At 41.8% G+C, this 13,899-nt stretch overlaps 1 protein-coding gene across 3 annotated transcripts in view; it reads right to left on the bottom strand.

The window, feature by feature from the left end:
- Positions 1-13,899, bottom strand: part of ubr3 (ubiquitin protein ligase E3 component n-recognin 3) — a 224,485-nt gene that overhangs the window by 60,423 nt on the left and 150,163 nt on the right. For all 3 annotated transcript variants that reach the window (XM_072261898.1, XM_072261897.1, XM_072261899.1), the window contains one exon: positions 4,910-5,046. In XM_072261898.1, coding sequence (XP_072117999.1) covers positions 4,910-5,046 — 137 coding nt within the window. The remainder of the gene's footprint in view (positions 1-4,909; positions 5,047-13,899) is intronic.

Raw genomic sequence — 13,899 nt, 5'->3', positions numbered from 1 at the left:
TTTTCAAAGTACAAAATGCAATCATTGATGTAATAGAAAATTCAGGAAAGCCAATTTGAACACTATAAACTCCTATGAACACTAATGATAATGACCAGATAACCACATTTTTGCTGGAGGAACTCAGTAGTAAGGCAGCATTTATAGAAATGAATAATCAGTCAACATTTTGGGCCAAGACCCTTCTTCGGAAGGCGGAAAATGCCAGAATAATAAAGTGGGGCGAGGGGGAAGGAGGACTAGCTAGAAAGTGCGAGGTGAAGCCAGGTGGGTGGAATAGGCAGAGCTGGAGAGGAAGGAATCTGACTGGAGAGGAAAGTGGACCATGGGAGAAAGGGAGAAGGGTGGACAGCAAGGGGATGTGATAGGCAGGTGAGGATAAGAGGTAAGAGTTCAGAGTGGGGAATAGAAGAGGGAGGGAGGAAGGACAAAGAAATAACCAGAAGGAGAAATCGATGTTCATGCCAACAGGTTGGAGGCTGCTTAGACAGAATAATGTTGATAAAGACGCAAGTATTTGCTGGGTTAATTTAATTTTCTTGCGCTACTCTGAATACATGTTTTTCTTTATTCCAAAAATGTCTCTCAGCTGTGAACACATGATTTGCCACACCACAGTGACAGCTAGCTGACTGTTCTGGAGAGAACTGCAAGGAATGCACAGATCAGCATATTCCGGATTCAGGCATATATTAGATTAGATTCAACTTTATTGTCACTGTGCCGAGTACAGATACAAAGCCAATGAAATGCAGTTAGCACCTGACCAGAAATGCAAAGAATAGTGTTACTTACAAAATAAACTGCAAATGAAAAGTAAGTGCTATAGCACACAAATATAAAAGTACTGAGACAGTACAATATGTATGCAATACTGCTTAGCACTGTGATGTGAGGTTCAGCAGGGCCACAGCCTCAGGGAAGCAGCTCTTCCTGTGCCTGCTGGCGTGGGAGCAGAGGCTCTTGTAGCGCCTACCGGATGGGAGCAGAGTAGAAAGTCCATGGTTAGGGTGAGATGCATCCTTGATAATGCTTTTGCCCTGCCCAGGCAGCGTTTATGGCAGATGTTCTCAATGGTGGGCAATTGGGTGCCGATAATTCGCTGGGCAGTTCTCACCACACGCTGGAGTGCTTTGCGGTCTGACACAGGACAATTGTCATACCACACTGAGATGCAGTTGGTGAGTATGCTTTCAATGGTACAGCGGTAAAAGTCCATCAGTATCCTGGGACAGAGGTGGGCTTTCTTGATGCTCCACAGGAAATAAACGTGCTGTTGCGCCTTTTTGATCAGGATGGAGGAGCTCAGGGACCAGGTGAGATCCTCGGAAATGTGGACACCAAGGAATTTGAAGTTTGATACACGCTCCACTACAGCTCCGTTGATGTAGATGGGGACGTGAGTGTGGCTCCTAACATGCCTGAAGTCCACAATGATCTCCTTGATTTTCTGGGTGTTAAGGGCCAGGTTGTTATCGGCACGCCATGTGGCCAGGTGCTGGACCTCGTCCCCGTAGGCCATCTTGTCATCCCCTCTGATCAGGCCAACCACCGTGGTGTCGTCTGCGAACTTGATTATGAAGTTAGAACCGTGTACAGGAACGCAGTCATAGGTGAAAAGGGAGTACAGAAGAGGGCTCAGCACACAGCTTTGAGGCACGCTGGTGTTCAGGGTGACAGTGGAGGAGGAGAGGTTGTCTCACTAAACTGATTGGGGTCTGTTAGTCAGAAAGTCCAAGGTCCAATTGCAGAGTGATGAGCTGATACCAAGCTGGTGAAATTTGGTGATCAGCTTGGAGGGCATCACAGTATTGAATGCCGAACTGAGGATAATGAACAGCATTCTGATGTAAGAGTTGGGGCTGTCCAGGTGGATCAGGGCAGAGTGAAGTGCCGTGGAGATGGTGTCCTCTGTTGACCCGCTGGTGCGATAGGCAAATTGATGGGAATCCAGGATAATGGGCAGACAGGATTTCAGGTGTGATAGAACCAGTCTCTCAAAGCAGATTGCAATGATCGGGGTGAGTGCAACTGGGCAGAAGTCATTCAGACCCGTAGCAGTGGAATGCTTCGGCACTGGCACGATGGTGGCGATCTTGAAGCTTGTGGGGACAACTGCCTGGGCCAGGGACAGATTAAAAATGTCCGTGAAGACCCCGGCCAACTACCCTGCGGAGACTCTGAGCACACGGCCAGGTATTCCATCCGAACCAGCTGCCTTCCGTACATTCACCCTGCTCAGGGTGGCGCAAACATCGGAGGTGGAAAGTGAGAGAGGCAGTTCACCAGGTGGGAGATCTGCTTTGAGGGTGACCTCCTTGTTCTCTCGGTCAAAGCGACAGTCGAAGTAATTGAGCTCATCAGGGAGGGAAGCAGAGCTGGAAGGGGGCACAGTACTAGGTGGTTTGAAATCTGTAATGACCTGTATACCATGCCACATGTGCCAGGGGTCCAAGGAGTTGAAATGCTCCTCAATTCTCTGTTTGTATATGTGTTTAGCCTGAGAGATTCCCCTCCTCAGGCTGGCCCTGGCTGAGCTGTAAGCCTCCTAGTCTCCAGACCTGAAGGCCGAATCTCTGGCTTTGAGCAGGAGGCGAACTTCTCCGTTCATCCATGGTTTCTGATTGGGGAAAATTTTTATTTATTATAATAGAATAGAAATATCTATTCTATTATGTGGAAGGTGGAGGTCAAATCTAACCTCCTGCTCCATAACCTTCTGAGCTAGCAGCCAGACACACTTAATTTCTGCAAAATGCTGTAGGAATCCAGCAAGTCTCGGCAAGATTGATCAGGGCATGAAGGGATATGGGGAGGAGATTGGGTCTGAAAGGAAAATAGGATCAGCCATGATGAAATGGTGGACAGTCTTGACAGGCCAAATGGCCTAATTCTGCTTCTCTGTCTTTTGGTCTAAGTCAGTCTGAATTGTCGACTGTTCATTGCCCTCCAAAGATGCTGCCTGACTTGCTTGAGTTTCTCTAGCATTTTGTGTGTGTTGCTCAAGATTTCCAGTATTTGTAGAACCTCTTGTATCTATCACTTCAGATTATACTATAATACATAGGACCAGAATGAGGACATTCAGCCCATCGAGTTCACTCTGCCATTTCATCATGGCCAATCCCGGATCCCATTTAACCCCATATATCTGCCTTCTCACCAAATCCCTTGATGCCCTGACCAATCAGGAATCTAACAACTTCTGCTTTGAATATACCAACAGATTTGGCCTCCACCGCAGTCTGTGGCAAAGCATTCCACAGATTCACCATTCTTTGGTTAAAAACATTCCTCCTTACTTCTGTTCTAAAAGATTTCCCCTCAATTCTGAGGCTGTGCCCTCTAGTTCTAGATAGCCCCACCAGAGGAAACACCCTCTTCACATCCACCTTACCTAATTCTTTCGACATTCAGTAGGTTCCAATGAGATACCCACATATTCTTCTAAACTCCAATGAGTACAGGCCCAAAGCTGCCAGATGCGCCTCATGTGTTAACCCCTTCATTCCTGGAATCATCCTCATGAACTTCCTCTGGACTCTCTCCAATGATAATACATCCTTTCTGAGATAAGGGGCCCAAAACTGTTGACAGTACTCCAAATGCGGCTTGAATAGTGCCTTATAAAGCTTCGGCATTATCTCCTTGTTTTTATATTCTATTCCCCTCGAAATAAAAGCAAACATTGCATTTACCTTCTTTACCACAGACTCAACCTGTAAATTAACCTTATGGGAGTCTTGCACAATGACTCCCAAGTCCCTTTGTACCTCTGATGTTTGATAATAGTCTGTACTATTGTTCCTTTTACCAAAATGTATTATCATGCATTTCCCAACACTGTATTCCATCTGCCACTTTTTTGCCCAATTTGTCCAAGTTTTGCTGCAATTGCATTGCTTCCTCAGCACTACCTACCCCTCCATCTATCTTTGTATCATCAGCAAACTTTGCCACAAAGCCATCAACAACAATGTAAAGAGTAGTGGAACACCACTAGTCACAGGCAGCCAACCGGAAAAGGCCCCTTTTATTCCAACTCTCTGCCTCCTGTCTGTCAGCCATTCCTCTATCCGTGCCAGTATATTTTATGTGTGGCACCTTATCAAATACCTTCTGAAAATCTAAGTAAATGACATCCACTGCCTCTCCTTTGTCCAATTTGCTTATTACTTTCTCAAAGAATTCTAACAGATTTGTAAGGAAAGATTTCCCTTTACAGAAACCATGCTGACTTCAATTTATTTTATTATTAGTCTCCAAGTACCCTGAAACCTTGTCCTTAATAAAGGACTCCAACACTTTCCCAATCACTATGGTTAGGCTAACTGGCCTATAATATCATCTCCTTTGTCTTCCTCCCTTCTTAAAGAGTGGAGTGACATTTGCAATTTTCCATTCCTCCAGGACCATGCCAGAATCAAGTGATTCTTAAAACAGCATGACCATTATCTCTTCAGCAACCTCTTTCAGGACTCTAGGATGTAGTCCATCTGGTCCAGGTGACTTATCCACCTTAAGACCTTTGAGTTAGCTTTGCACTTTTTCCTTTGTAATAGCAATGGCACTCACGGACCTCTGGCATACAGTTAGTGTCTTCCACAGATTTACGCCACATCTAATGCAGCCTCATTCGCCTGGGGGTGGGTGGGGAAGGGAAATCACACATCTCTTTTAAAAAACTTTTACAATGTATAAAATGAATGAATATAACTAAAAGATAAAAACTCAATTTGAAAGGGCACTTATTTTCCATTTGATATTAACTTAAATCATTCCATTTACCTTACGCACTTTTAAGAGCAATGGTGCACTGTACTGAACAACTAAAAATTCTATTTTATCAATGCCAAGTAAATTTTTCTTATTAGTCCAATTTTTAAACTAGGTAATAATACTTACATACCTAGCAACTGAATACATGAAGAGAAAGTCATTGTCTGGTGAACCAGGAATCTTCCCATAATCTATGTATTTCTTTTGGGTTGTGCTCCTTATGTCCTTCATCACCGACTCCATCTCTTTGCTCAAGTTTGTTGCTGACTACAAAAAGCAAATCAATGAAAGCAGAAAAGATACCTTTACCAAAGATATTTGCTTAAAATATTAGTATGAAGAATGCAATTTTACATGAATTTTAAGAACAGACTGTAATATGACATAAATTTGGATGAATTAGAAAACATAATGAGCATACAAGCTTCAACAGTTCAAATACACCAGACTATAATTTGTGGAATGATAATCTGAAAACATTAAATCTGGAATATTAAAGGAAAAGACTGCCACCATTTCACAAATGGAATTGAACGGTTAAGATTATATCTATCATCTTGTTATGAGCAACAGATCAGCCAACAACAGTTGGACAAAAATTACCTTAATTTTTATTTTCCAAATCTTTGATTGGATCTACAATTATCTAATTACAATATCCTTTATACCTACTGTAAATCTAATGGACATACAGGTGCCTATAAAAAGTAGTCACCTCACCCCTCCTTGAAATTTTTCATGTTTTATTGTTTTACAGTACTGAATCACTGTAGATTTAATTTGGCTTTTTTGACACCGATCAACAGAAAGACTTTTTCACGTCAAAGTGAAAACAGATCTCTGCAAAACAATCTAAATTAATTACAAATATAAAACACAAAATAATTAAAGGCATAATGATTCCCCCCCCCTTTAATATGGCATATCAAATCATCACAGGTGTAGCCAATTGGTTTTAGAAGTCACATATAGGTGGCCCCCACTTTCCGAATGTTCGCTTTACGACACCTTGCTGTTATGAAAGACCTACATTAGTTACCTGTTTTCGCTAACAGAAGGTGTTTTCACTGTTACGAAAAAAGGCAGCGTGCGCCCGAACAGCCAAGCTCCTCCCCTGGAACTGCATTCTAGCCGCCATTGCTTAAACACGTGCTTTATCTCGATTTATTTTGTGCATCCATTAGCAAGATGAGTTCTAAGGTATCGGAAAAGCCTAAAAGAGCTCGTAAGGGTATTACACTTAGCGTAAAACTAGGCATAATTAAGCATTTCGATCGTGGTGAACGAAGTAAGGACATTATCCGCGTGTTGAACTTGCCTGCGCCCACCAATCACACTATTTATATGCAGAGAGAAATTATTTTGAAAAGCTGCCGATGTTACTGTTGGTTCTACTTGTAGCAAAGTGGTCTCTCTTAGTCAGCATCCAGTAATGGATAAAATGGAAAGTCTTTTGCTTGAGTGGATTGATCGGTGTACAAAGCGTAGTGTTCCGTTAAGTTTTCTTATACTTAAGGAGAAATCAGTCAGTCTTTTTAATAAGCTGAAACAGAAAGCATTGGATGATGGTGATGAAAGTGTTGTGAAAGTGGAATTTAAAGGTAGTGTGACGGGATCCTGAATTACCACTATGAACTGTGCTTTTGAAAAAGAGAGAGAGTTGTTGTTCAACACCAGACACCTTGTTATTAAGAGAGAGAGAGGCAAAGACTACTCGGAGATGGTGTTATGGTTTCTCTGCAGCTTGTTTACACTTCTGCAAGGACACTGGCAGCTTCTAAGTTCTTAAAGAAAGAGAAGGGAGGAGCTGCTTGATGGACAGCTGGTGTTCAGCCCGGTAAGATAAATAGAAGGTCAGTTGTTAGACCTACAGACACATGGTTTTGGGCATTGAATGAGCTTTGTTGTGCCCACAGAAAGGGTGGGTTTTGGAGGATCAATCAGTGGTTCTCGCAGTGTGAAAAGGGTGTGACCGGTGGGGAGTTATTCGTGTGTCCGACCCTCGCCTGGGTTGATAATTCTACCACAGAAGAACGGTCCCCTTTGTTGTGGTCACAGTCGGTGACTTCTAAATGATTTCAGAGGACAACGGGAAGATAGACAGCATCAGCTCACCTGAAGACTCAAATCTCTCCCCCTCTCTTTCTCTCCATCACTACTCAACTCAATACCACGAACTGAACTTTACCCATCATCGTAAGACTATCTATTTACCCCTAGGCTTGAAGAAGCTTGATTTTCATATATTTCCACACTTACTTATATATAATCATTGCTAACCTGTTTGATATATCTGCATTTATATTACTGTATTGCGTAGTTACTAATAAATACCATTAGTTAATAGCAATAGTGGACTCCAAAGTGTTTTCCATTTCTGCTGGTTCTTTAACCCATCACGGGGTATGTGACAGTAGTCATAGGTGGTTTGTTTGGTTTCTGAGGTGAGGGCAGCTTCACAGTTTAAGCAGTGGTCCCCAACCTCCGGGCCGCAGACCGATACATTGCCGCAAAGAATGCAGTGGTGCAGCAGTAGTCCAGACACACCCAGCACATCTTTAAGGAAAAAGCCGAAATAAACAAGCTAATTAATTAGGTGCCGCCTGGCACGTAAATGCCGGCCCAGATCAGAGGTGATTGCCGGTTGCATCAGGTGGTTATTCCTATAAGCAAGTGTTTAACTGTGATGAAATTTATTGGAGTCTTCCCGATTCCGGTAAGCGAAACTACACTGTACATACATTATTTGCACTTTAAACACAAAATACTCTGCAGATGCTGGGGTCAAAGCAACACTTACAACACACTGGAGGAACTCAGCAGGTCGGGCAGCATCCGTGGAAACGATCAGTCAACGTTTCGGGCCGGAGTGAAATAGGGATAGGGGAAGGGAGGGGGAGGAAATTACCGGAAGTTGGAGAATTCTATGTTCATACCAAGGGGCTGGAGACTACCCAGATGGTACATGAGGTGTTGCTCCTCCAACCTGAGTTTAGCCTCATCATGGCAGTAGAGGAGGCCATGTATGGACATATCCGAATGGGAATGTGAAGCAGAGTTGAAGTGGGTGACAACCGGGAGATCCTGTCTGTTGTGGCGGACGGAGGGGAGGTGCTCAACATAGAATTCTCCAACTTCTGGTAATTCCCTCCCCCTCCCTTCCCTTATCCCTATTTCACTCTGACCCCCCAGCTGCCTATCACCTCCCTCATGGTTCCACCTCCTTTTACAACCCATTGTGTTTTCCCTTATTCCTTCTTCACCTTTCCTGCCTATCACCCCGCTGCATCCCCTCCCCCACCCCTTTATCTTTCCCCTTACAGGTTTTTCACCTGGAACCTACCAGCCTTCTCCTTCCCACCCTCCCCCCACCTCCTTTATAGGGCCTCTGCCCCTTCCCTCTTCAGTCCTGACGAAGGGTTCCGGCCCAAAATGTTGACTGATCATTTCCACAGATGCTGCCCGACCTGCTGAGTTCCTCCAGCGCGTTGTGAGTGTTGCTTATTTCTACTTTATATAGGCTGTGTATTTTTATATGTCATTTGGTATGATTTGGCAGCTTCATAGCTTAAAGGTTACTGGAGAGAGTGTTTCTGCCGAGAGCGCTTCCACGAGATTTTCGCTGCACTAGACAGTGCTGCAGAAAAGTATTTCTACTTTATTAGGCTGTGTATTTATCATATCATTCCTGCTTTTATGTTACTGTTATTTTAGGTTTTATGTGTTATTTGGCATGATTTTACAGGTTATTTTTTGGGTCTGGGAACGCTCAAAAATTTTTCCCATATTAATAAATGGTAATTGCTTATTCACTTTACGACATTCCAGCTTACGAACCGTTTCACAGGAACCCATTACCTTCGGATAGTGGGGGAAACCTGTAGTTAGTAAGATGGAGATCTGTTTTTCAGACCTGTGTGCAGTCAAGGTGTTTCAATTGATTGTGGTTAAAATACAAGTCTACCTGTGAGGTCCAACTGCTGGTGAGTCAGTATCCTGGCAAAACCTACACCATGAAGACAAAAGAACACTCAAGCTACTCCGAGAAAAGAGTTTTGGAAAGCACAAAATCAAGAGACGAATACAGGAAAATTTCGAAGTCCCTAAATATCCCTTGGAATACAGTTAAATCAATCATCAAGAAATGGAAAGAGTATGGCACGGCCATAAGTCTGTCTAGAGCAGGCCATCCTCAAAAACTGAGTGACCATGCAAGAAGGGGACAAGCGAGGGAGGCCACCAAGAGACCAATGACAACTCTGGAGGAGTTTCAAGCTTCAGTGGCTGAGATGGGAGAGACAGCGCACACAACAACTGATTCCCAGGTGCTTAACCAGCTACAGCTTTTTGGGAAAGTGACAAAGAGAAAGCTACTGTTGAAAAAAATTCAAATGAAATCTCGGCTAGAGTTTGCCAGGAGGCAAGTGAAAGACTCTGAAGTCAGTTGGAGAAGGTTCTATAGTCTGATGAAACCAAAATTGAGCTTTTTGACCATCAGACTAAACGCTATGTTAGGCATTAGCAAAACACCCCGCATCATCAAAAACACACCATCCCTACCGTGAAGCATAGTAGTGGCTGCATCATGCTGTGGGGATGCTTCACTGCAGCAGGCCTTGGAAGGCTTGTGAAGGTAGAGGGTAAAATGAGTGCAGCAAAATACAGGAAAATCCTGGAGGAAAACCTGATGCAGTCTGCAAGAGAACTGCGACTTGGGAAAAGATTTGTTTTCCAGCAACACAATGACCCCAAGTATAAAGCCAAAGCTACACATGAATGACTTAAAAGCAACAAAATTAATGTCCTGGAGTGGCTAAGTCAGAGTCCAGACCTCAATTCAAATGAGAATTTGTGGCTGGACTTGAAAAGGGCTGTTCATTCACGATCCCCATGCAATCCAACAGAGATTGAGCAGTTTTGTAAAGAATGGAGAAAAATTGCAGTGTCCAGATGTGCAAAGCTGATACAGAGACCTATTCACATATTCTCAAGGCTATAATTGCTGCCAAAGCTGTATCTGCTAAATACCGACTTGAAGAGGGTAATTATGCAATCAATTATTATGTGTTTTATATTTGTAATTAATTTAGATCACTTTGTAGAGATTGGTTTTCATTTTGACACGAAGAAGTCTTTTTCGGTTGATTTGCGTCAAAAAAAACAAATTAAATCTTCTGTGATTCAATGTTATGAAACAATAAAACATGAAAACTTCCGGGGGGGGGGGGGAATATTTGTTATAGGCACTGTATAATTGGTAAGTGTAGTGCATCTCTGTTCTCAATATTTGCTGACTCTTGTTCACCAACTAAAAATCACTTCAAAATTTACTGTTAGCCAAATTTGTTAGAAATATTTCTCTCAAATATTTTCAACAGCTCTCATACTTACTCAAATTAACAAATAACAATATTTTATATTTCATAAAATATGGTGGATTCCGGTCAGTTGGGACACACTGGAAACAATATATTTTGACCCAATTAATTTGCCAAAGTTTCATGGAAATAGTTAAAAGTGGATAAAAAGACAAACTGAGTAACAAATTAAGTATTTAAAAGAAATACAGAACAAATTACAACACAGCCCATAAGAGCTACTAGGACTTGATGTTTCAATCCCTATGGTAAGTTGGCACTCTCGATGTTGGCAGTGGATTTAGAGTGGTGACAGGGAGGGAGGGTAGGTTCGTCATTGGGGGTCATCAGGTGGGCACCCTCCTTCTTTGACGTTTTGTTGATAAGCCCACGACGTTTCCAGAGGGCTCAGCGGTGCTACCTAGCGTCCCAGATACACACCCCTCAGTTCCATACCCCCCCATCTTCATCTTGCAGCCCAGTTGTTGTCTTTCCTTTTAATCCAAATCCAATTGCTGCTTTCTTCTGCTGCATTTGACAAGGATTTGACTGCTTGTTGGAGGAAGTGACCCCTCACCCCCATCTTCTTCAGTAGACTGGTCGTAGATGTAGCAACGAATCCCCTGCATCCCATTTCTGCAGGGAAAATCTTGGTCTTCCAGCCATTCTGGGCAGCTTCAGTTGCCAGTTCAGAGTACTTGGTCTCTTTCCTCTCATAAGCTTCTTCGACACCATCTTCCCATGGTACTGTCAATTCCACAACATATGCTAGCTTGGCAGACACAACATGTCTGGGGGAAACACAAGCTTTTTTTTTCTCCAAGTCCACGTCCGTTTTCCAATCCTGAGCAACCGTAGAATGCTTACAACTTTATATGAGGTTGATTTGCTCTAGAGGTTGGCCTACTGGTACAAATCGTGTAATGTGGACATTTCCTGCCGATGTTTGTGGGAGAGTGTTTGTGATGATTCGCCTCTGTTCCAAGATTGATGCCAGCTGTCTGAGAACTTGGTTATGCCGCAAAGTGTACCACGCCTGGGTGAGGCTCATGGTGCATCCTGTTAAAATGTGCATTACTGATCCGGGTGCTTGACAAAGAGAGCAAGCGGGGTCTTCTCCCCACCACTGGTTCAGGTTCTGGGGTGTGGATAGGAGGTCATAAGTGGCTCTGCTGACAAAACTTAGCCGAGATCCCTCCATCTCCCAGATGTCACACCAGCTAAATTTCCTCTTTTCCAGGCTCTCCCAATTAGTCCATAGTACTATAGTGCTGTAAAATTGAGTATTAGCACCTAATATTCATCGATTAAAAATTCAATGCTGCCACATTCTTCTGATTGATTGGAAATGAACAAAATCAGCGCAGACACCTAGTGCAGGTAATGATCTGCCTTTATAAAAAGCTATCGACAATTGCATCCTCCAAATCCTCATTTTCATTGTAACATTCTATATGATTGTTGTTACCTTCAAATTCTTCATAGTTCCTAACTTGATGAAGTAGTGAAATTGTTTCATTTTCAGTCAGGCCGTTTCTGGCATTTCCAAGCCTAAATGCTTGACACTGCAATGAGCAAAACAGTTCTAAATTGTCTTACTGCTTGTTTCTCACCAACTATCAGTGACAAAAATCATCGCTTTTTGAAGACAAACACACGCAACTGACACCACTTAAAAACTGCTCGCTCTCAGCAAGTTCTAGCATCTATCGGCCACACAAATACACGTGATTGACACTAGTTACCTGTTTGGCCACAGAATCCTGCCCAATTAGGCAGCAGAGTGTCTCAAACCAACGAAGGGTATTCCAGCAATTTTCTCGATTAGTTTTTGTTCTTTAAGAATTGTCCCAAATAAGCAGCTGCCCTGATTAACTGATGGCCCAATTAAACAGAATTGACTGTATTATATAATTTGCAAAATGAAAATTCCTTAGAATTACTTATTTAACATATTTCCTTTTCCATTCATAGGCAAGTTATCTTTTCCCTATATTCTACTTACTTCTTCAAAACCCATCATTTTTTGACATTCTCTCTTTACCTACTCCTTGCACTCCCCTTCCATTAAGCCTCTACTCCAATATATCAGTTACATTTTTCAGAACTACCTATTATAGAAAAGTGTTGATTTAACTCAACCTACGAGAAAAAAATCACATCTGTTTACTCATCCTAACTCAAAACATGGACAAATAAAACCTTTCCTATACATTTTATTCACCCCAGGACATCTAAATAATAACTCCAAGCCACATCTGACTCCCAACAGTGTATTTTTATCAAAACAAATCAAGCTTTCCACTACTAATATATTTTATATCTAAATGTCACACTTTTACAAAAATACCCAATATAGGATCTATTTGACATTGGCAAGTTTGGTATTGTCCCTGTACTGAGAAGACAATTTAGAGAAACTAAAGGATCTGAAGTTCTATATAGACACCAGCTGCAAAGGATAGTACATTTCCTTCCCTGAAGGAAACTAGAGAACAATTTCATGGTCACCAGTACTGATCATGGCTTTCTTGTTCAAATTGTAGACATACATAATCATTTTAATGTAAATTTCGCGGCTCTTGTGAAAGGATTTAAACTTCTGTATTAACATCAATGGTCCAGGTCACTGAATACTACTTCAGTAGCTTAAGCACCATGCCTGTACTTACATGAGAACGATATCTAACCTCACAGGCACAACCAACATTAAACATCACATTTTAAAAGCTTCATATATGCTGCTGCTCAAGAGTGCAAACTGAATTTTTGCGACCGATAATTTGCTTATAACTATCAACTCTTCTGTAGCAAATCAATATTTCATTATCCTGGGTTTTTTTCCAGGAAATAGATATTGCACCTTATTGGGTGCAACCTAGCTTTAGGCAAAAAACTGAACAGCACACACAATGTCAAATGAATTCTAACATACTTCAGTTATGGAAAACATTTTTTGTGACTGCCTGAGCAGCAAATTTCCTAACGTGCTCCCTACCAATTGAAATGGCATGCAGAACTTTACATTTTGTCCTCCTTGGAAAAGTAGCAAAGACATTTTTAGGACAATAACAAAATCTAGCCAGAGACTTACTGTCTGTATGTAATCTGATATACAAGTGTAAATCATAAATGCCAAGCTAACCAATGAGAACCAATTACAAAAATAACAACTATTTTTGTAAATGCCAATTTAAATTTCTCTTATTTCCTTATGACATTGGAAGCTACCATTCAGCCCAACTGATCAATGCCAGCTCTCTAAAGCATTGTATCAATTCCATTTCTTACCCTTTTTTCTCTCATTTTCTCTCATGTGCTCATCAGTTCCACCTTGATTCTTCTACAACCCATCTGCACCAAGGGCAAGTTAAATTAAGTATATAAATTTAACATATACTTCCTCCAGTAGCAACAATGCAAGATATTCAAACTTGTTCATAATCTTGAATATGTTGAGACTGGCAGCAATCTGACAGGTCCTCAAAAATCCATTATAGTTAAAGGGACCATCTTTCAATTGATTTTATGGGAAGTTTATGAAAATTTTCCCAAATGTTTAAAAAGGTGGCCTCAAATTTCAAATGCTTCTGCACACAGGTATCATTTTCAGAATAATTCTACTTGGCAGATTAATTTAACAACCACTTCAGCATGACTGGATTTGAACTGCCACCTCCATTAAACTTAAATCTCCACATGGGGAGGCATCAGGACAATCATTTCCTTGGAAAATACAAGTATTGGAGGAGCAGTTAAAGAT

This window comes from Mobula birostris, chromosome 6 (genome assembly GCF_030028105.1).
Source record: "Mobula birostris isolate sMobBir1 chromosome 6, sMobBir1.hap1, whole genome shotgun sequence".
Lineage (NCBI taxonomy): Eukaryota > Metazoa > Chordata > Chondrichthyes > Myliobatiformes > Myliobatidae > Mobula > Mobula birostris.
Note: the sequence above shows the minus strand (reverse complement) of the source record. Positions and strands in the feature narration are given on the sequence as shown.